Source organism: Elephas maximus, chromosome 14 (genome assembly GCF_024166365.1).
Source record: "Elephas maximus indicus isolate mEleMax1 chromosome 14, mEleMax1 primary haplotype, whole genome shotgun sequence".
NCBI classification, from domain to species: Eukaryota; Metazoa; Chordata; class Mammalia; order Proboscidea; family Elephantidae; genus Elephas; species Elephas maximus.
In genome coordinates, this window is record NC_064832.1 from 89,704,182 (window position 1) to 89,728,333 (window position 24,152).

A 24,152-nucleotide genomic window follows, 5' to 3' on the forward strand; every position below is an offset into this window, starting at 1 on the left:
GAAACGTGTAATCACATGTTAAAAATGGAGATGGTTGACATAAAAACCATGGGCATTTAAGGAAACAAAAAGCACACATCCTGGTGGGAGTATTAGTACAGTCTTCATACACAACATGGAAATTGAGATAAGCCTCATGGAAAATGCAGAACTTAAAGAGTAAAATGGGGAAGATATTCCAGGACAGAAAGGTAAGACTGACAAGGAGGTAGGCACCAGCACGTCCACATAGGTAAGAGTGACTTAGCACACCTCTGCTGCTCAGGTACCGCGTGTCCCCACTAAGCCAGGACATGTGGGAACTAGCCCTGAACACGGAATCCACATGATGCATCATCATGGTCTCTTCTTGGAAACAGTCCTACAAACCCATAAAGTTCCTAGCTGGATTTTCAACATTCTACGGGTCGCTTCGTTGCAGTTTCCCCTCCTTAGAAAATTATATCAAATAATGTACGAATATTTTCAGTATTTTTTCAACCCATGAAGCAAGATTCAGCTGACTTACCCTGGCAAACACTGGCAAACAAGACATCAGGCAAAAATCGCAGGATACAGAACAAAGAAAGGAGAGCAGCCCTGGTTAAGGAGGTCAGGTGGGAAAAGGTGGCCCAGGGCTTACCTGGCACCCCCCTCCCTTATCCCCCAAGGTAGTCCACTCAGAAAAATCCAATGACAACACTGGGGCTCTAAGGAACAGTTTTCTAATTCCTACAGAATTAGTAAATTATTCATGATACAGTATGTCATGTTCCACTTAGGAGGCAAATTCAAATGCCTTATTTAATAAAATCACCATTTCCTACTTAGTATCTGTATGACATACTAGGGAGCTACTATTGGTATTAAAAAAAAAAAAACCCCCACTGCCATCGAATCAATTCTGACTCATAGTGATCCTATAGGACAGAGTAGAACTGTCCCATAGGGTTTCCAAGGAGCGGCTGATGGATCCAAACTACCAACCTTTTGGTTAGCAGCTGAACCTTTAACCACTATGCCACCATTGGTATAAACCCAAAAAGCCGTTGCTCTCAAATCAATTCGGACTCATAGCAGCCCTACAGGACACGGCAGAACTGCCCCATAGGACTTCCAAGGAGCAGCTGGTGAATTCGAACTGACGACCTTTTGGTTTGCAGCTGTAGCTCTCAACCACTACACCACCAGGGCTCCAGTACTGGTATAATAGAGAGCAATTTTACTCAGAATCCAAGGCAGCCACCCCCTCCCCACCGTAGAGAGGGATCAGACAAACAGTAAGGACAGCCCCAAACTCATCAAGAGGTGCCCACGACTGGGCAAACAGCTGTTTTGATAGTCCTAAAATTGGGGATGATAACATCAAAATAAGCAATAAGGGGGACGCCACGGAGATAAACTGGTTGCTTTGCTGCCTGTTTATTCTCAATTCTTAATTCTGACCAACATTCAGGCTTTAGCACACTAGTGTCAGCCCTCTGCTCACGAATTCTTTCAAGTTTGAGGGATCTGAGCTCCCTCCTCCTGGAAGTGGGGAAAAGCAGACGCAAGGGACTGCTTCCAAAGGGGCAGGGGTGGTGGCCGTTTTATAATCCTTCTCGGGGTGGAAATTCATTTAATGCAGTGTCAATGGACAGGTTCCTTACTCTTCTTTAACAGTTACATTAAACAGCAAGGAGGCGCTAAAAGAAAAAAAGGCTTTTTTCAAGAACCTTGCTAACATTATATATCCCCTCTGTCACAGTAATATGGAATTTATCTCTCTTTGAAAATGGTACATGCAAATCTTTTGAACTGTAGATGACATTCATAATTTGTTAATTCTATCATTGTACCTAGAGACTGGAGGAGGAGAAATAGTAAACATTTGAGGAGGGCTGAAGAGGTTTTAGATCTACATTGAGATCCAACCAAGGGTCTGCTAGAACAGTCAAGGGTTAAAGACTGGGCTGCCGAGGTGCCAAGACCAGGAGTGATGCACAGAACAACCACTGAGCCTGGAGAGTTCGCACCTTGCCCCATTCCCCAGCCATGCTAGCCTAAGCCCTCACTTGGTGTGTTCTGGACCACTAAGACTTCTAACTGGTCTTCTTGCTTCCACTGTTGTCCCTCCATTATATATATAGAGAGAGAGAGATCACTGAGATCAAAGGGGGGAAAAACGTGGCACAGAACTTCAAATTCTCACGAAATGCAGACTTTCTGGAGTCATGGAAGATGGATGAACCCCTGAAACTATTCCCTGAGATAATCTTTAAACTTTATACCAAAAATACTCCCTAAAGGCTTCTTTAAACCAAACAATCATTTAGCTTAATTAGTAAAGAATGTCTGCCTTGAGCATTGTGCTCTTTTAAGATCTATCTATATGGGATCAAATTGACAATAGCAACTTGAAAAGTTACAGAGGAAACCTGGGGGGTAGTTAGTTTATATTAATAGGGAAGGAACAATTTGGAAAAGGAGGGTGAGAATGGCTGCACAACTTAAAGACTGTCATCAACATCACTGAACTGTACATGAAGAAATTGTTGAACTGGTATACATTTTGCTGTGTATATTTTCAATAACAACAAAAAAATAACTGCAAAAAAACACCTTTGAAAATTTGCCAAACTTACTTAACTTGCCCATGGTAAAACAATACTTTATGAGTTACTAGTGGTATGTGAACCATAATTTAATAAACATCTGTATAGCTCAGTATCCCCCCAACCCCTATTCCCCCCCCCCCAAAAAAAAGAGTTATCTTGTAAAAACACAGATCAGACCATGTCACTCCCTGCTCTGGACCACACAGAAGCTTCTATCACGCATCCAAGTCCATTGCCTTCCACTGAGCCCATCTCCCATCACATGCCCCCCGGCTCCCTCTGCCTCAGCTACGCTGGCCTTCCTGCCCTTCTCAACACGCCCAGCTCGTTTCCTCCTCAGGACACCCCCCCACCCCTGTCCTCCACCAGTCTGTCTCCAATGCTTCTTCCCCAAGTGACTGCATGGCCTGTGCCTTCGTGTCACTCAGGTCAACGTGAGCTATCACCTGCTCAGAGAGGCCTTCCTGATATCAACCTCACCCCTCTGTCTACTTCACTGCATCTATTCCCACTAAGAATCTAGGTCCCATGACAGGAAAGACTCTGTCTTATTTACCGCCATACCTAATACCTAACACAGGCTCTCACACATATCAGGAATCCAGAAAATACCTATGCCATGAGACTAAGCAACTGGCTTTACCAGGATCACAGGTGCCTCTACCAGGGGCTGCTCAGTTATCCAACCATGTTTCTGTTATTAATGAAAGATGCCTTTAGGTAAACTGCATGTGATAATCAAATAAACAAAAATATGCATTAATAACTGTAAATTCTAAATATACTTTGACTTAAGTCACAGAAGAAACAAGTTCTAAATAACATAAATTCATGACCTTTACCAGTTTCTCCAGAAGTCTCGTAATTTTATAACTTTGAAATAGCAACTGTGTATACTCTGGGGTTCTGTGCTTTAGGAGGTAATGGTGACATTTCTATAAGCCCTTCCAATTTATCCTCAAAGGCAAGAATACCGGCTCTGAAGGTGAGGTAGAGCTAAGAAGAGGTTTACCACAAAGCCCAAGAGAGGGACCTGCTGAAAGACCTCCCCTTCAACACACCTGAACACTACCAAGTTCTGTGTACTTCTAGAAATTACTTACATCTTTCAGTATCAGAATCTGACTTGCAGCTTTTAGGTATTGCAACTGATGAGTCACTAAGATAGTGATCTTCTCATGCAAGGTTTGACAAATACACCTGTGAACGTAAAAGGTACAGTATACAACAACACATTAATGCAGGCGCTTTGACTAAAAAACACACATTCTGAAACCACAGTGAGACCACGCCAACGCAGCCGTCAAAAATCTGTGATCTAAATCTAAATTAAATACAAATAGTAAAATAAATAAAACACGATCATAAATCAATGAAGCCTGTGCAGTCAGTGCTATGGCTGCTAACCAAAAGGTCGGCAGTTCAAATGCACCAGGCGCTCCCTGGGAACTCTACGGGTCAGTTCTACTCTGTCCTGTAGGGCCACCATGAGAGGAATCAACTCCACGGCAACACGTTTTTTTAATGCAGCCCTCAAATTCACTAGCAGTAAACGGGAGCCCGGCTCTACTAAGGAAACTGCAAAAAGCAGTAAAACAGAGAAGTGACTACGAGTTTTCTTTTTCTAAACCTCAGTTTTACAATTATTTGCACATTTCATGTTAAAAAAAAATTATGAATACTCAGATTCCAAAATATGACAGCTAATATACTAATTACTTTATCCCTGGGGCAGGGATGGGGAACAGGGAGATACAGAAATGTAAAATGCATAAAAATGTATACTTTTTTCTGTTTCCTAGGTAATTCATGATATACATATTTTAACAACAACAAAAAAAAGATTACAGATTCTCAGTGACATCTGCCAACATGTATTTTCTAGACCCTTCTTCCCAGATAATATTAGATATAAGAGTAATATTTAAAAAAACAAAAACATTGCCATCAAGTTGATTCCGAGTTACAGCGACCCCATGTGTTACAAAGTACAACTGCTCCACAGAGTTTTTTTTTACTGTAACCTTTACAGAAGTGGATCACGAGGCCTTTTTACCTTGGTACCACCATACGGATTCAAACCACCAGCCTTTAGGGTGGTAAAAACCCAAAACCAAACCCACTGGTGTCAAGTCAATTCTGACTCATGGCGACCCTACAGACAGAGTAGAACTGCTTCACAGGGTTTCCAAGGAGTGCCTGGTGGATTTGAACTGCTGACCTTTTGGTTTGCAGCTGAGCTCTTAACCACTACGCCATGTAGTCAAGCACAAATCATTTGTGACACCAAGGACCTTAAACTAATATTCCAAACCAAAACAACCCAAACCCGTTGCCATCGTTATGAGTTGATTCTAACACATAACAACTCTGCAGGACACAACAGAACTGCCCCGTGGGGTTTCCAAGGCTGTAATCTTTAGGCAAGCAGAATGTCACATCTTTCTCCAGCAGAGTGGCTGGTAGGCTTAAACCACTGACCTTTCACTTAGCAGCCAAGCACTTAATCGCTGCACCATCAAGGCTCCTTAAACTAATATTGTTGTTGTTGTGTACCATCAAGTCGATTCCAACTCATAGCTACCCTATAAGACAAAGCAGAACTGGCCCATAGGATTTCCAAGGAGCAGCTGGTGGATTCAAACTGCTGACCTTTCCGTTAGCAGCGTGAGCTCTTGACCACTTCACCACTAGGGCTCCAAAGCCAATATTAAAAAAAAAACCCACTGCTGTTGAGTCGATTCTGACTCATAGCGACCCTATCGGACGGAGTAGAACTGCCCCATAAAGTTTCCATGGAGCGTCTGGCAAATCTGAACTGCCGACCTCTTGGTTAGCAGCCGTAGCACTTAACCACTATGCCACCAGAGTTTCCAAGTATTAGTGAGGCCTAAATCAGTCCTCACAATACTCCCAGCCTGTTACGGGTTGAATTGCATCCTCCAAAATATGTGTTGTAAATCCTAACCTCTTTGCCTGTGGTTATAATCCCATTTGGGAATGGGCTGCCTTTGTTATGTTACTGAAGCAGGGTTAGTATAGGGTGTGCCTTGAGCCAATCTCTTTTGAGCAAAAGAAGCAGACATGGGGGAAGAGAGATGCCAAGCCACATGAAGATTGCCCAGGAGCAGAAGCTCAGGAGAGACAAGAACCTTCCTCTAGAGCCGACAGAAGGAGAAAGCCTTCTCCTACAGCCAGCGCCCTGAGTTCAGCCTTCCAGCCTCCTAAACTGTGAGAAAATAAGTTTGTTTGTTAAAGCCACCCGCTTACGGTATTTCTGTTATAGCAGCACTAGATACCTAAGACTCAGCCCCAGACTGGAAGCAAGTCTTCTTTCATTAGGACTATAAAACTTCCAATTTTGAAAATATAAAACAAAACCCAAATGTTTGAAATCATAGCAGAAATCACCCAAAGGCTCAAAGGACATGCCAAGGCTTTTAGCCGTGACTTACTTCAGTATTTAACCTTATGAGTTTTTTTACAGTAAACTCTCAAAGTGTTCCCAGGAACTCAGTACAAGGCTCCCACCCCACAACCTCTCCAGGCAAGTAAGTACCTCAGAAAACCCCCATCACTGGACTCCTGCCTCATCTGTTCTCCAGCTCTGTCCTAATTCAGTCTCCAACATGTGCCTACCCAGCTTACCCCTTCTGCTTCAGTCCTTCAAGCTCCCTTTCACCTTCAGGACGCAGTTCTGAGTCCTCAGAATGGCAAACAAGGTTCTTTGTACTTGGTCCCATCCCCTAGGCAGGACTCCAGGCATAAACGCGGGGTCCCCAGTCCTATGAGTCACATTCAGGAACGTGGACCACTGGCTACAGTGGGTCAGATCAAGAGTTACAGAGACAGAATTCAAAGCCCTACTCTTCCTCTTACTAGCCAGACAATGTTGGGTGAATCAACCTCCCTGAACCTCAGCTTTGTCACCTGAAAAGAAGGCTAGTATCTATTCATAGGCATGTTATGAGAACTGAAAGCACTAAGCAATGAAAAGGCCCTGGTACATAGGTAATGTTCAGTAAATGTTGGCTGTTCCTCCAATTTTCCTAACCCACACCAGGCTACATGCGCTGGGTTCTGGGCCTTGACACCGTGCCTTGATCAGAACAAAGAACCTGGGATATAGGTCCAAATGAAGGAGCCCTGGTGGTGCAGTGATTAAGGACTGGGCTACTAATCCAAAGATCAACAGTTCAAACCCACCAGCTGCTCCACGGAAGAAAGATGTGGCAATCTGCCTCTGTAAAGATTACAGCCTAGGAAACCCTATGGGGCAGCTCTACTCTGTCCTATAGGGTTGCTGTAAGTTGGAATCGACTCAGTGGCAATGGGTTAAGATGGGTTAGGTCCTTATACTATTGCTTTAATCTTAAACTCCAAAAGAACTAATTTTTCCCTTCTGACATGTCTTACTTTGGCTTACTTCATCTAAATTTGCTTAATCAAGTGAATCCTCCTTCAGGGTTAGTACTAAAGCCTTCAGCAGAACTGTTCCTCCTTCGTTCAAAACTAACTCCCACTAATCCCTTCCCATAAATCTCTGAAGGCAAATGTTAGTAAATCAAATCTGGTGGGTCGCTACGTCCAACACGGGCTTCAAAATGTTTTCTTCGTAATGTCTTCCATAGTACAAGAGGTAAAGTAAATAGTTAAAATAATATCAGTCAGTGGCTTTAAAATTTTTCTAAATTATGCTTTTTTTTTAATCAAACCCTTCAGGAGAATAATCTGTTTTATAATTCTTTTAAGAATAAAAATTTTCAAGGAGTGCCACTGAAACAAATAACTGATCCAGCAACTAGTTATTTAGCCCTTCTTCTACATGACTGTGGTAAAGGTAACACAAGTAAGAAAAAGTCAATTAATGTTTGTTGAGTAGCTGCAAAGTGCCAGGCACTGTTCCAAGGATGCATCAGTCAATAAAACAGACAACAGTCCTCCTATCACTTAGAGGAGACTGTCTCAGTTACCTAGTGCTGCTGTAACAGAAATACCACAAGTGGATGGCTTTAACAAAGAGAAATTTATTTCTTCACAGTAAAGTAGGCTAAAAGTCCAAATTCAGGGCTTCGGCTCCAGGCGAATGCTTTCTCTCTATTGGCCTTCTCATCAATCTTCCCCTGGACTAGGAGCTTCTCTGCACAGGGACCCAAGGTCCAAAGGACGCGCTCTGCTCCAGGTACTGCTTTCTTGGCGATATGAAGTCACCCTCTCTCTCTGCTCACTTCTCTATTTTATATCTCAAAGGATTGCCCCAAGACACAACCCAATCTTATACATTAAGTCCTGGCTCACTAACACAACTACTGCCCATCCTGCCTCATTAATATCATAGAGCCAGGATTTACAACATATAGAAAAATCACACAATACCAGGAATCAGGGCCCAGCCAAATTGATACATTTTTGGACGTAATTCAATCCATGACAGAGACATACTAAACAAACAGAACATGCAGCGTCAAGTGGCGATGTGTGCTGTGGAGAAAAGGTGACGTGAGGGCTGCCATTTTAGATGAAGTGGTCAGGAAAGGTCTCTCCGAGAAGATGACCGCTGAGTCAGGAGACAGTCGGGGGCAAATGCTCCCGGAAGAAGGTGCCGCGGCTGCAATGGCTCTGGTGCAGGAACACACCGTGGAGACGCGCCTTCATGAAGGTCACAGTTTAGTGTGTGTGTGAGGAGGTGGTGGGCAGATAGGGCCCGAGAATAATCAAATAGAACACACTGAGGGCTCTGGGAAGACAACCAAACCAAACCAGTTGCCATCCAGTCGATTCCTACTCATGGCGGCCCCATGTATATCACAGTAGAACTGTGCTCCGTAGGGTTTTCAGTGGCTGATTTTTCAGAAGTAGATCACTAGGCCTTTCTTCCGAGGTGCCTCTGGGTGGACTTGAACTTCCAACCTCTTGGTTAGTAGCTGTGTGCATTAACAGTTTGTGCCACCCAGGGGCTCCTGTGGGAAGACTGAAGGACACAATTGCCACTTGGAGGAGGAGGAAGGAAGGCCAGAAGGGCAGGGTCTGCATATTTAGTTTTTCTTCTTTGTCCTGGGACAACAACCACTGTCTCTCTCACAGGGGAGCTACCTGTACAGGCAGATAGATGTGACAAAGGGTACACCTCCTGTGCCGCACTCCACGTCAGTCAGGATGGCTGGAACACCGGGTTTATGTGGGGAAGTGGCGGGCAGGGGGTGGGCAGAGCAGAACCCTGTTTGCCGTTCTGAGGACTCAGAACTGCATCCTAAAGGTACAGCAGGGTCTGAAGGACTAAAGCAGAGGGGTGAGCTGGGCAGGCACGTGTCAGAGACTGATGAAGACAGACCTGGAGAACAGATGAGGTGGGAGTCTGGCGACGTGGGATGACACGACAGTTCAGTGGTCAGCTACTAACCGAAAGGTTGGCAGTTCAAACCTACCCAGCGGCTCTGTGGGAGAAAGACCTGACAAACAGCTTCCAAAAGGATCACAGCCTAGGAAACCCTATGGGGTAGTTCTACTCTGACACATGGGGTCGCTATGAGTTGGAATCGACTTGACTGCACCCAACAATGACAAAATGCAACAAGATCTCTAGCCAGCAACAGATCAGACTGACATTGGTTCATTTAAGGGCCTTAACCTTCTGCGAATGACAGAACCCACTTAATGTACACAACATACAGCTGTAGAACGTGCAACCCTTAATAGCCTCGGATATATATTCACGTTAGAAGTAAACCGTTAATGGCAAATAGAAGTGTAATTCATTCACTTTTAGTACAAAACACTTCACATTGCTAAGCTTCAACGCAACCGCCATCTTTCACAGCATATTGTTCAATCCAGTTTTCTAAGTCGCTGAAAGCATTCTCCAGTTACTGCTGAGTGATTTCCTAAATTGCATTCGTGCTCCCTGCCCTAAGTTTCCCCAAAGAATGTGATTCTGATTAGCAAATGACAATTTTAACAAGCTTGCTTCTATCACGGGTATATCCAAAGTCATTAAACCTTAAAGGTGGCAAGAGGAGTTTATAAATATCTCCCACGTTCAAAGGAAAACTGAGGAGAGCTTTTGTGACGTATACTCGGTAATTAGAACACCATCCTCTCTCCTCCATGATGACACTAACGTAAGGGCCCACCATGAATTGGTCTCTGAGTGATAGTGGATCTGTACTAACTCACACAGAACAGGTAGCAGTGTTCAGGGTAGGAACTGGGGCAGCGGGAAGAGGGAAGCTGAGCCCCTCGGGATGCCACCAAGGGGATGGGGAATCTCCATTGCAGCCCTAGTGCCCTATTACTGAACTCAGTACAAGCCACAAAGGCACTTCTCTGTGGAGAGAAAAATTCATCAAGTCAGGCATCGGGAGAAGGAAGAAATGGAGATCAGAGAGCCAGAAGCAATGCCAAGGGTCAGCGGTCTTGTTCCCTGCATTCAAGAAGACTCCACGCTACCGTATTTTACAGACTACACTTTGCACAGATAATCTGGTCAGGCAGCGTTAAGGAATTCTAAAGACTCAGCTATAGTGACTCATGTTTAATGCAGGCTCACAGAGACCTATCATCCCAGCACTAGAGTCTACAGCCCAGAGCCCAGCTGCCTGCACACTAAGGACTCTGCCTGAATCTCCCTAATTTGCTCTTTAGGACCTTACAGGAAGCACATCCAAATTCCTTTCTGTCTATTATACAACCACCTACATCCTCTACTTGAGGAAGACTTGTCGTTGTTAGCTGTCCTTGCGTCAGCCCCCAACTCCTGACGACCCCATGTTCAGTGGGATTGGATGGTTGTGATCCATAGGGTATTCACTGGCAGATTTTCAGAAATGGATTGCCAGGCCTTTCTCCCTAGTCTCTCTTAGTCTGGAAGCTCCACTGAAACCTGTTCAGCATGAAAACAACACATAAGCCCCCACTGACAGACGGGTGGTAGCTGGGTGGTGGCTATGCGTGAGATGCATTGGCCTGGAATCGAATCTGGGTCTCCTGCACAGAAGGCGAGAATTCTACCACTGAACCACCAAAGCCCCAGAAAAACTCACTTGCCTGCTTTCTGTTCTTGTCACGCACGTTGCTTGTCCTTATTGCCACAGCTTTACTTCTCCTATTCCCTTTACCAAAAGGAACTCAATCCTGTCCTCAACCTCTGCAAATCCTTCCCAGTCCACAGTGAGCTTGCCAATCTAAGCTGAATGTCCGCAGTCACCCAGGTCTACTTCCACTTATGATCCTATACTGAAAACTCCCCCAAAAACTTTGGGTATGTTAAGCTGTTCCCATGCATTTGTCTTGACAAACTCTATGAAGAGATAAATTCCTTAAAGGCAAGAACAAAGTCCAAAATTCCTTGTCTCCCATACTCTGCTCAGCACAGAGCCTTAGCCTCTCTGTGGCTTTGTAAAGTCCTTCATAAACAAAGGTGACTCCTACGGTAACATCTGTGAGAGCGTCAACCTCAGTGCGTACAGTTAGGCCTCAGTCTTAACAAGGGGAACAACAAGAAGATAACTGAGTAAATCAGGATGCTGTTCCAGCAAGAGCAAGCTTGTGATGCTTTTGAAAAGAGCAGTCTTGACTGTATGGGAAATGTCCCTCAGCATATATTAGGCTACAGTATGTATAAAAAAGATTCTAGAATTGTTCTGCCTCAGTGCCTAAGCAAGGGCCCCCATCAAAAAGAAAGAAAGAAAGCTGATTCTAGAAACACAGAGTGAGTGTCAGGAGTTAAGCCAGAGTCTAGACACTTTGTTTCAAGTTTGCTTCTGAGGCGCCATGAACAAAAGATGAAGGAAGAAACCCAAAGACCAGGTAAGTGAGTCTCACCCTTCAATTCAAAACTGTAAACCTTTCTTTTCCTGGGGTCTGGGGATTCATCACAAGTTTCTTGGTTATCAGCTGCAAATAGCAGGGAAAAACACCTGTAGGGTGTACCATCTACTTCTTAACACTCGAAAGCACGTACTCCACCCACCTGAACACAGTGCAAGTATTATCTGTATTCTCCTATCCTGACCTCATATTTGTGCAAAATTTCTTTAGAATGGATGACCACAACTACCACAGTCTCCACCAGACTGAGTCCAGCACAACTAGATGGTGCCGAGCTACCACCACTGACTGCTCTGACAGGGCTAACAACAGAGGGTTCCAGACAGAGCTGGAGAAAAACACAGACCAAAATTCTTAACTCGCAAAAAAAGACCAGACTTACTGGACTGACACAGTATGGCCCCTGGACACCCTTTTAACTCAATACTGAAGTTACTCCAGAGGTTGACCCTTCGGCCAAAGATTAGACAGGCCTATAAAATAAAACGAGACTAAAGGGGCACACCAGGGGCAAAGACAGGAAAGCTGGAAAAGGGGAAGCCAATGTTGAGATGGGAGAGTGTTGACGAGTCATATGGTCACAAAACAATGTCACAATGTAACAAAACAATATGTATATAGTTAAATGAGAAACTAATTTGCTCTGTGAACCTTCATCTAAAGCACAATTTCAAAATTCTTTAGAACAGGATCTTCTGTGTGGGGAAGAGAAGGAAGGGAGAGGGACACCAGAGCAAACAGGCTGAATTTTTTTGAAGCACAAAGGCTTTTCCTACGTCTACTGTAAAGGACGTTTGTCCAGCAGAAACGACACAAAACACAAGTAAACTTACAGTTCGAACAAGTGCCTGCTGACTTCTGCATCGACCGCACTGAGAGGGTCATCCAGGAGGTAGATGTCTGCGTCTTGATACACTGCTCTAAAAAAACGGAGAGATATCAGACAGGAGAAGGCTTCGCACTTCCCAACTCTCGCCTAACAAATAACAACAGTGTTGAACAGTTTGGATGTTCATTCCAAAAAAGCAAACAGAATGACCAAGACAAGGGCTTCACACAGCACCCAACACACAGTAAGCAGGTTCTACGCATTCGCCACGATTCCAAGTAGGATGAGAGACATGCAGAAAGCAGCAATTTTAACACACCTGCTTCTATCCAGTGTACACCCAAAGTCATTAACCCTTAAGGGTGCAAGAGAGCTTTATGAATATCTTTAATATCTACTTTAAAAAATGAGTTCAAAGGACAACTTGGAAGAGCGTTTGTGAAGTGTACTTAGCAATTGGGACACCTTCCTCTCACCTCCATAATGACCCTAACGTAAGGGCCTCCCATGAACTAGCCTGTGGGTGATGGCAGATTTGTGCGGGCTCAAACAGACATGGTGGCAGACATTTTTGAGTTCAGCATAGGGAGCTGGGGCCGCAAGAACGGGGAGGCTGAGCTACTCATGATGCCCGTCACTGAGCCGTGATTTACCTTGCCAGGTTGATCCGTGCTTTCTGCCCTCCGCTCAGCGTGGCTCCCCGATCTCCTATCACGGTTAGATCACCGTCCTCCAAAAGCTGTAAATCCTACATGCAGAAAGGGAAAAAAGAAAACTTAAAATGTCGTCTTCCTGCTGTCATCCTAAATGTCCAGCCTTCGTTCTTCGGGAATACATGTGTATTTGATCAAGAGCAATGAAGGTTAATTCATAGTAGCTAAATTATAACCTTGAACCCTTCAGAAAACTCTTAGTGCTTTTTGGTTCGTTTCTGTATTATTTATTTTTTTTACAGACTTACGCATCTAACCAATTTAACAGGTATTTACTGAGCACCAATTATCCATCAGGCCTTGGGTGGGGACAGCGAACAGCAGTGAACAAAACCAAGTTCCTGGAGTATCCATGGCAGGAGAATGACAAAGATTATGAGTGAAATGGTGAAAATGGTGATAAGCACGAAAAGAAAAACTGAAGCAGGCTTAGAGGGAGAGAGACGGATGGAAGAAATGTCCATTTTATATAGAGGGTCAGGAAGGTCTTCAATCAGAGGGGACTTGAGCATAGGCCTATCAATGGTGGAATAAGCTGAGGCTATGGGGCAGATGCGTGGCCAGGTGCTCGAGCAACAGCAAGGAGGCCAGTGCAGCCGCAGCGCAGTGAGTCAGCAGTGGGGAGATGAGAGCAGAGAAGTAGGAAGACGTGCCACAGCTGGCGTCGCTGAATTGCATCTGAGAAAAAGGTTAACTGGCAAATGTTGTGTTATCTATAGTTTTACAATTAGAAAAAAAGGCTTATGCAGAAGGTAGGATGGGAAAAAAAAACAAACAAAAGATGTGCCACGGTTTCATTCCCAGTGGAATGGGAAGGGGGCTGGGGGAGCAATGACACAATCTGCTGCTTCCTGGAAAACGGACTGTAAGGGGGCAAGGCTGGAAGCGAGACACAAGTTAGGGGACTACCACGATAATCTCTGCCATAAACAACACAGGCTAGGACCAGAGTGGTGGCAGTGGAAAAGGAGGGAAGGGGTGACATTCCGGACAAACTTCCAAGGTAGAGTTCCTGGGGTTGCTGATGGGATGGACGTGGGCTGCGAGACAAGAAGAGAAGAGCTACAACGTTTGTGGCCTGAGGAAGTGGAAGAAGAGGGCCGTCGTTACTGAGACAGGGAAGATGGCAGGCGTAGGTTCAGGGGATGAAACCCAAGTTTCTGTCACGGACAAGCTGAGACGCCTACTGGGCATCCAACTGGTGATACCAAGTTGCCTAGCTGCACAGGTAAGTCTCAAGATCTGTGCTACCGACATAAATGGGGGCATGAGCCTAACAAGTAGTTTTTAAAGCCATGAGACTTAGCGTATCGCAGAATAAGTGTGCTTTAACAAGCCATTTTGCTGATCTGTCTCAGGTTCCCACTTTCATATAGGGGATATACGTCGGACCCACATTGTCACAGTGATGTTTAAGGCACAGAGCTTGACTGACAGACAAAAATCTGCACAGTGGAAAGAGCACTCTGGGCAGAGAAAACTAGAGGAAAGGGAACTGTGTGTTCAAGGGACACCTTGACCATATCAGCCGGACTCAGTCCATGCCTGTTCCATGCAGGCCACAAAAAACTAAAGGCCAAGAAGGATACGAAATTTTGGTTTGAGGATCTGTGAATCTGTCAGAAGTTATATTTTAACATTAAGAAATAAATTCACAAAGCATAGTATCTTAAAAAAGAAAAAGAAAGATGACAAAAACATCCCCAAAATGACAAGATAACAATCAGGTTTAAGTTACATAAAATAAAAATCTTTACTTAGATTTGTGTCAGTTATCACTAGGTAGGTCCTGGCATAGGCAAGCTGAGTCTTTTGGTTATCTGCTAAATCTCACAAGCATCAATCTAGCACTAGAACCAAAACCAAAAAACCAAACCCACTGCCGTCGAGTCGATTCCAACTGATAGCGACCCTACAGGACAGAGTAGAACTGCTCCATAGAGTTTCCAAGGAGTGCCTGGTAGATTTCAACTGCCGGCCTTTTGGTTAGCAGCCACAGCACTTAACCACTAGGCCACCAGGGTTTCCAGCCCTAGATTAGCAACCAATCATCCTTCATACTGCTAAAGCCCTCCTTTCTCCATCCCTACTTTGGCAAACTAGAGGAGAAGGCAAGAGGCGCCTTGGAGTTTCTATGATAATCAAGTCCTTTAATCCAACTCTCGTTTTCCTCACCTACAAAAATGAGCTGGAGAAGCAAGGTTACTAAATTCAAAGAATGCTATGAAGAGCAAAAGAAATAGGTATATGAACCCTCTCTATAAATAGAAATAGGATACGAATTAATTGTAACTTGCTACTGGTGACTGATAAATGCATGTTTTTAATCAAACCAACAAACAGCGAGACCCCATTTGCAGTGTGAGTCACAAGGAACAAAGTGAGCCACCAAAAAGGAAAAAAGAAAGAGATTATCTCCATCATAACCCACCCCAACAGCCCACAAGGACACACAGGAACACAGGGTTCTCGACATACTCAAAGTCTAACTGGACTGTATCAGAGTAAAAGGCAGCAATGATTTCATGTTACTCATCATCATTTCCTATCATTTCTTTGTTGATCTCAAAGTGAATAACATCTCCTGCTTTTCATTTTCATTAATATAATGAGCCATGTTAAGACAGGTTCCCAGCCTTCAACCCAACCACACAAACACACACACACGCTGTCCAGCTGGCCTCCATGTCTTGGGTAACAGTGCTTCCAATGTGCTCTTCTTAGTTTTTATTCACTGATTTTATGTTGTTTTGTTTGCTTTCTCGAAATTGTATCAAGTTATAGCACAGCAACCTGAGCCATTTTCTAGAGAAGGCACTTAAAACCCACTCTTTCATTCGGCACAGGTGGGAAATGAGAAACGGGCCGTCTCTGAGCCTGGCAGTAGGACCCTGAGTGTGCCACTGACTCTGCCAACTAGGGCCAAGCCTCAGACACGAAAAGCACTGAAAACGACTCAAAATAAAATCAGAGTCAGGCTATTTTCCTAACCACCACTTTCTGCTTTGGTTAAAGTGGAAGCCTGAGCTGAACATCTCTGACGGTTCCTCCCAACCCATGAGAGGAAGGCACTCTTACTTGCGTTAGTTAGCTGTCAGTTAAGTCTGGCCAGTTATTTCCTCTCCAGCTGTTTTCGCCAAAGCACACACACAGGCTAGAGGAAAATCAGAAGCTGGTTGAGCAGGTTTGATGTCACTGGACCAGAAACACATCAAGTGCACCTGAGTGACGGCGGAACACTAGTGAGGAGACGGAGGAAGGGTTCAGAGAGGCATCCAGAGCCGACCTGAGGCTCTGGCAAAGGACTAGATTCCAGAGACAAATAGGAGGTGTCTCATACCTCTGTTCACAGCTCTTCTCCCTCTGAAATTGCCTTTCCTAGCATGGCCTGTCAATACTCTAACCATCTCTCAGGCCCAGGGCAAACCTTCTCTCCCAGGAAACCATCCCTGAGTCTCCCCAGTCAGAAGTCGCATCCCCTTCTACTGGATTCCCAAATCTTTGGTTGTATTTTTCATGAAGGATCCCCCTGACTCAGCCTCACAACTGTATGTGTGTACATGGCTTATCTCCCCATTAGCCTTTAGTTACATCCTTGATGACAAGGATTATGCATCAAGCACTGTTTAGATTATATATACACACAGAGAAAGAGTCAATCAGTCCCTGCGTGGCACAAGTAGTTAAGAGCTCAGCTACTAAACAAAAGGTTGGTGGTTCAAATCCACCCAGAGGCATCTCGGAAGAAAGACCTGGTAATCTACTTCCAGAAGATCACAGCTGCTAAAAAGCCTACAGAGCACGGCTCTACTCGGACACACTTTGGGTCACCATGAGTCAGAACAACTCGACAGCAACTTTTTTTTTTTTAATATAATATTTTTTTTTCACATACGAGACAGTTAAGACTAAAAGAGGTTATGCATTTGGTTCAAGGACTCCCAGTTGTTAAACAGAATAGATGAATTTAAACTAAGTACATCCCATTTCACAGCCCTTAGGCTTTCTTTCATATCATGCTGTCCCACGTGGTTACTGAAAAATGTATCTAAATCAAGGCAACACTGTAACAATCCAAGGCTTGAAGCCCTCTATATCCAGGCTCAGGAGTATCAATAAACTTAATCTCCATATTTAGATGAGCCTCATTTGTCCCTTCTGTACTTTTCGTTTTGGACTTCCTATTTTGTCACAGGGAAGTATACACTCATCTCAATTCAGAGATGAAAAATAGAGATATAACAATAACTATTAGATTAGACCAGGGTGGAAAGGGGAGTGTGCTGTCACATTATAGGGACTCCAACTAGTGTCACACAACAGTATATGTATAAAGACTTGTATAAGAAATTAACTTGAGCTGTAAACTTTCATCTAAAGCACAGTTAATAAAAAAAAAAAAAAAAAGCTTCAGACTACAAAAAAAAGAATTTCAAGATGATGAGAGCAGAGCATTAAGCCAAGCAGGGGCCCTTCCGAACATGGCACTCTGTGCAGCGGCGCAGGTTGGGTGCCCGTGACACTGGCCCTCAACTGCCCATTGTGCTTTTGAGAGGAAAGTCACTGGGAGAGACAGGGTGGAAGCAAAGGACTGTGGACAAGTCCACTCGTTCCTGCCTAGAGCTGCCCTGGTTTCTGTCCTTTCCCTTCTGAGGCCTGGTTGTCCCATTCACCAACTTTGCCTTTGAATTGGTGAGCCCCTACACACCTGCCCATAAACTCCTTTTTGGTTTTGCTTTCTATTTTGTGTCTGTGGCTTGCTCGAAGACAGCCTAATAGACACAGGCTATTGACAAGTAATTCCCACTTATTGGGCATATTTTTATGTCAGTCTCATCTCAGGCACAGGGATAAAGCAGTAAGGAACAATCGGTAAGTTCCTTGCTCTCACAGAGCTCCCTGAAAAATACAAACAAGACAACAATGGATAAATAAATAACTTCAGAGAGTTTAAATAAAAAGAAAAAGCTAGAAATAGAAGTACCATATGATCCAGCAATCCCATTGTCTGGAATATATCCTAGAGAAATATGAGCCATCACATGAACAGATACACGCACACCCATGTTCACTGCAGCACTCTTCACAACAGCAAAAAGAGGGCAACAACCTAGGTGCCCACCAACAGCCAAATGGATAAACCAATTATGGTATACTCACACAACGGAACACTACGCAACAACAAATAACAACAATGAATGCATGAAACGTCTCATAACGTGGATGAATGTGGAAGGCATTATGCTGAGTGAAATTAGACACAAAAGGACAAATACTGTATCAGACCACTATTATAAGAACTCAAGAAAAGGTTTAAACACAGAAGAAAACATTCTTTGGTGGTTTTGAGGGTGGGAAGCGAGTGGGAGGGGAATTCACTAACTAGGATAGTAAACAAGGATCACCTTTGGTGAAGGCAAGGACAACACACAACACAGGTGAAGTGAGCACAACTGGACCAAAGCAAAAGCTAGTAAGTTTCCTGAACACATGCAAACACTTGGAGGGGCGGAGTAGCTGGGGGCTGGGGCCTGGGGACCATAGTTTCGGGGACATCTAGGTCAACTGCCGTAACAAAGTTTATTAAGAAAACGTTCTGCATCTCGCTTTGGTGAGTGGCGTCTGGGGTCTTAAAAGCTTTTAAGTGGCCACCTAAGATGCATCAATTGGTCCCGACCCACTTGGAGCCAAGGAGAATGAAGAACACCAAAGATAAAAGGAAAATATTAGCCCAAGAGACATAAACCACAGACCCCATCAACCTGAGACCAAAAGAACCAAATGGTGCCCAGCTACCACCAATGACCACCCTGCCATGGAACACAACAGAGAGTCGTGGACGGATCAGGAAAAAGTGTGGAGCAGAACTCAAATTCATGTAAAAAGACCAGACTTGATGGTCTGACAGAGGCTGGAGGAATCCCCAAAACTATGGCCCCCCGACGCTCCATTAACCAAGAACTAAAACCATTCCCGAAGCCCACTCTTCAGACAAAGATTAGACTGGACTATAAAACAAAAAATGATACTCGTGAGGAGTGAGCTTCTTAGTTCAACCAGATAGATGAGTCCAAAAGCAGGATGAGAAGGTAGGAAGGGACAGGAGCTGGCTGAACGGACAAGGGAAACCTGAGGTGGAAAGGGGGAGTGTGCTGTCACTTTGTGGGGACTGCAACTAATGTCATAAAACAGTATGTATATAAATATTTATGTGAGAAATTACCTTGAGCTGTAAACCTTCACCTGAAGCACAATTAAAAACAAATAAAAGATGTAACAATAACTATTTTATAATTGTCATGGCAATCAAAAAAAAAAAAAATGTCCAAGTTAGCAGAATGTGGTAAACATGGGAAGAAACTTTAAGCCTGTAGACATCCCAGCAATCAAAAAATACCCACTGCTGTCGAGTTGATCCTGACTCATAGCAACCCCATAGGATTTCCAAGGCTATAAATCTTTACTGAAGTAGACTGCCACATCTTTCTCCTGCGGAGCCCATGGTGGTTCAAACCACCGACCTTTCAGTTGGCAGTGGATCACTTTAATCACTGCATCAGCAGGGCTCCATCATGGATATCCCAGAGGCTTTATAAATTCAAATGATCTATGTGTGAAAATATTAAGCTTTAGGAATTTATTTAGGAGCTCTGGTGGCACAGCAGTTAACCATTTGTCTGCTAACCAAAAGGTCAGCAGTTCGAACCCACCAGCCACCCCTTGGAAACCCTATGGGGCTGTTCTACTCTGTCCTCCAGGGTCACTATGAGTTGAAATCAACTCAAAGGCAACAGGTTTGGTTTGGTTGTTTTTTATGTGTAGAATACCTATAGAAATAAGTTATTTACTCACATACATTCTTTACAGTTTATGGATATGATTTTATCCCAAATTGGCTGCTCCTGTAATCACAATCTAACATTTACAGAGTGCTTGTCATGTGCCTAGTGAGCAGGCACTTTAAATTCATTATCCGTTTCATCCTCAAAACAACCTTATGAGGCTGAGAGTATCATTATCTCCACTTAACCGATGAAGAAACTGACACTTTGTATGGTTAAGATAATCAGCCAATGCTACACACCTAGTAAACAGAACCTTGGTGGAGCAGTGGTTAAGCGCTCAAATCTACCAGCCACTCCTTGGAAACCCTATGGGGCAGTTCTACTCCGTCCTATAGCGTTGCTATGACTTGGAATTGACTAGATGGCAACAGGTTTGGTTTTGGTTAGTAAACAGACACTGAGACTCGATCCAGGTCTGTCTCAGCCCAGGGCGTCAGATTTTAACCACTACCCTAAAGGATCTTACATTATTAGGCTTTTCCCGAGGTATGTTCTATAACTTATTATTGTGTTAGTTTGAATATGTAATTGGTTTAAATGGATATTGCTGAATGTGAATTACTACTTACCACCTTATTTTATTTCAGAAATATTTTTAACTCAATGAACTTATATACATTTACTTGAATTGTTACTGTTAGCTACCATTGAGTCAACTCCAACTCGTGGGAACTCGTACAACAGAATGAAACACTGCCCAGTCCTGCCCCATCGTCACGATCGATGGTCAGCTGGGTCCACTGCTGGGACCGCTGTGTGCTCTGGGTGCCTTGCAAGCTAGGGGGCTTATCTTCCAGCACTCTATCAGACAACATTCTGTTGTGATCCATAAGATTTTCACTGGCTAACTTTGGAAACAGATTGCCAGGCCTTTCTTCCTAGGCTGTCTTAGTCTGGAAGCTCCATTGCAACCTATCCATCATGGGTGGCCTTCCTGATATCTGAAATACTGGTGGCATAGCTTCCAAGCATCACAACATGCAAGACACAAAATACGACAAACTGACAAATGGGTGGTGGTTATTACTTTATTGAAATCTCATACATCCGTTGTTGTTATTGTTGTTGGGTGCCATTGTGCTAATTCTGACTCATAATGACCCCAAATGACAGAGTAGAACCGCCTTGTAGAGTTTTCTAGGCTGCAATCTTTACAGGAGCAGATTGTCAGGTCTTTCTCCTGTGGAGTTGCTGGGTGGGTTGAACCACCAACCTTTTGGTTAGCAGTCAAGTGCTTAACCTTTGTGTCACCGGAGCTCCATATAATACACCTAATTGTTAGTAATATATCCAAAAAGAGGAATATTGCTTATTTCTGCTTTTTTTTTTTCTCCACGATTTTATTTTGGGGGAGGGACTGTAAGGAGAAATCTTTACTTCATTCATTCAGTCATACATACATGTAGAAAAAAGGGCTATAACAGTAACGATTGCTACCATTTACCAAATCCCTGGCATGTTTTCATTTTACACGCATTTCCTATACTCTTTACAATAATCCCGTAACTCCCCATTTAATAAAAAACGAAACTCAGGCAAACTCCTGGATTTATTCAGGTCTATTTCCCTCCAGGAACCCTGGTGGCACAGTGGTTAAGACCTTGGCTGCTAACCAAAAGGCTGGCAGTTCAAATCCACCAACCACTCCTTGGAAACCCTATGGGAGAGTTCTACTCTATCCTATAGGGTCGCTATGAGTCGGAATCGACTCAATAGCAACAGGTTTGGGGTTTTGTTTTGTTGTTTTTTTTTTTTTGGTAGTGTCTCTCCAAAGGCCAAGCTGTTTCTGTACCAAAGGTCCAAAATCATTCCAGGAAGCACTTATTCTCTTGTGGGCGTCTTATGCCCATCTGTGACACATGCTGATTCCCCTGCTAAACAAAGTCATAAGTGGTATTTCAGACTGTGGTAAACCTCTTGGAAACCATCTGATCCAACAACGCCATTTTGCGGCACAGATGTCAGAGGCTCAGGCAAGTAACATGGCGCTTCCCAAATGATGGCACCTGGACCAGGACTCCAGTTCTCTTCCCCTCCTTCACCCTGGGCTTCACTTCCTGCCGAGGGAGGAAATGAGGACAGGAGATCCTCACTCCACTTCACTGTGTCATTCAACACATAGGACAACAGTCCACGTTTCTAACCATGAAAAAGGAACAGAAAAATCTCCATCATCAAGGCCGCTGGATGGCCCAGTCTGTGGAGATCCCAGTCATACGGGGGTCTGTGTGCACTGAGAGTGGTGAAGCCCAGGAATATTGTGCACGTTACCATCCAATCCTCCCATCTAGCCCTGGTAAAGATACTGGTCCCTGGAGAAAACCCTGGATGGCAGCCACTGTCACAACAGCTGCCTTTCTCCAGAGGTGTCCAAACAGGGGAGAGCAGAAAGGCAGGGAGAAGCTATGTCCAGGAATACCAGGCAGGGTACAGAAAAATCCAAAGGCTGGACTGGATGGAGCTGAACCTGATTCGGGTAAACAGAAAATGCCTCAAATCTGTGTTTTCCACATTCCACCTTCATCAGTCACCCAACGTTTAAAATAGTTCTTCCTTATAAACTTCTTCAGTTGAGAGGGCACAGTGGAAAAGTCTGGAATCTAAGGCCACACACAAACATATTTGAACATAAGTGGCAAGTATTTGAGTCTTGGAGTCTCTCTAAGCCTCAGTTTTACTGACTATGAGGATAGGAACATCCAAGAGGATGGAAACTTGTGGTAAAAGGTTTCAAAATCATATACTTTTGTGCGTGTGTGTGTGTGTGTGCGTGCATGAGAGACAGAGAAAAAAAGCGATTAACATGCGATGGACTTTGAATCAATGGGCACTGTTACTATTACTGGTTTACATTTGCTTTCCCCTGCTTTTCTCACACAGCATATACTTTATTTAATAGAAATCAAGCTCATTACTGCTAGCTTGATGTCATTTCTGAAAACACATCATCGCTCGTTAACAATAACCCCAGAGAAAGAAAGAAGTCCATTAAACAAGCAATTATTTTTGGTCCACATCATCAGAAAATGCTACTCACCTGATACAATCTATGATATTCAAGCCATTGTTCACAAAGCTGGTTTAGAGCCATCAACACCATACCTTTTCAAGGCTGACCTAGCATTTGGCACAGGGCATAAAAGAACAGTTGGATGTCTAGACTGCACTGAACAGACCCTGTGGTGAGCCCTTTAAGGCTTATTATTCAATGATTTTTACAACCCAAAGAAAGTAAGGTAGACAACAGCCTGCTAGCCCCTGAAGCGAAACAACTATCAGTATTTACTACCTTCTTCTTTTCTTTTTTGCTAAATCATACCTCCTATCAGGTATGTTCCATCTTCATCACACGCCTGTTTTATTTAGCTGTGTACCACCACATACGGTTACATGCTTCATCTTGCCATTTTCTGCCAAACACGATGTCATTTCTGAAAACAACAATCTCTCCCCCTAGTGAAATTACGCAGTATTAACAAGGAATTTTTAAAACGTTCCATTTTCTTCAAAAACTAAATTGCCAGAAAAACGAGGTAGAGGAGACCTACAGAGTGAAAAAGATCTACGAGACATATTGAGACGATCTAAGTGCCATGTGCAAACCACATCTGAATTCTGATCAAACAGACTGTTGAAGTGCACCTCGATACAAGAGGGAACGACACGTAAACACCGGCTGGAAAGACAAGGATATTAAGGGATCTGGGTCATTTTTTGGTGTTATCACGCAGTATGATTTTTACAAAGGAGTTTCCATCTTCAGAGATACATAAGATATTTACGGATGAAATCGCATGAAGTCTAGGATTTGCTTCAGAATAACTTGGCGGGAGGGTGATAAACAGGGTAAAAACCAAAAAAGAAAAACTCAAAACCAAACCTGTTGCCGTCGAGTTGATTCCAGTTCATAATGACCCTGTAGGATAGAGTAGAACTCCCCTGTAGGGCTTCCAAGGAGCAGCTGGTGGATTCCTGGTGGCACAGTGTTTAGGCATGGTTAACCCCATGCGGCAGTTCTACTCTGTCCTACAGGGTCACTGAGAGTCAGAATCAACTTGACGACAATGGGTTTGGTTCTGGTTTTCTTTTAAGCAGAGGAAACAGAATCAGCCACAAGCTGATAAAGGCTGAAGATGAGGGACGGGTACATGAAGGTTCATTACACTGTTCTTGCTTTCATAAATTTTTCTGTCCATTTAAAAACAGTTTAGTGTCTGGCTACCACAACTTAACATTCTCATCAAAGGATCTATAGAAAAATCCTGACCAAAGGGGGAAAATGAAGAACAGAATTTCAAATTCTCCTAGAATCCAGAACTTCTGGGGTCATGGAGGCTAGCGGAATCCCCGAAACTACTGCCCT

General features: G+C 43.8%; 1 protein-coding gene across 1 annotated transcript in view; it reads right to left on the reverse strand.

Moving 5' to 3' along the window:
• Positions 1-24,152, reverse strand: part of ABCC4 (ATP binding cassette subfamily C member 4) — a 324,633-nt gene that overhangs the window by 176,408 nt on the left and 124,073 nt on the right. The window contains exons 12-14 of the mRNA XM_049853454.1: positions 12,885-12,979; positions 12,236-12,322; positions 3,680-3,776 (exon numbers count right to left, since the gene is read on the reverse strand). Coding sequence (XP_049709411.1) covers positions 3,680-3,776; positions 12,236-12,322; positions 12,885-12,979 — 279 coding nt within the window. The remainder of the gene's footprint in view (positions 1-3,679; positions 3,777-12,235; positions 12,323-12,884; positions 12,980-24,152) is intronic.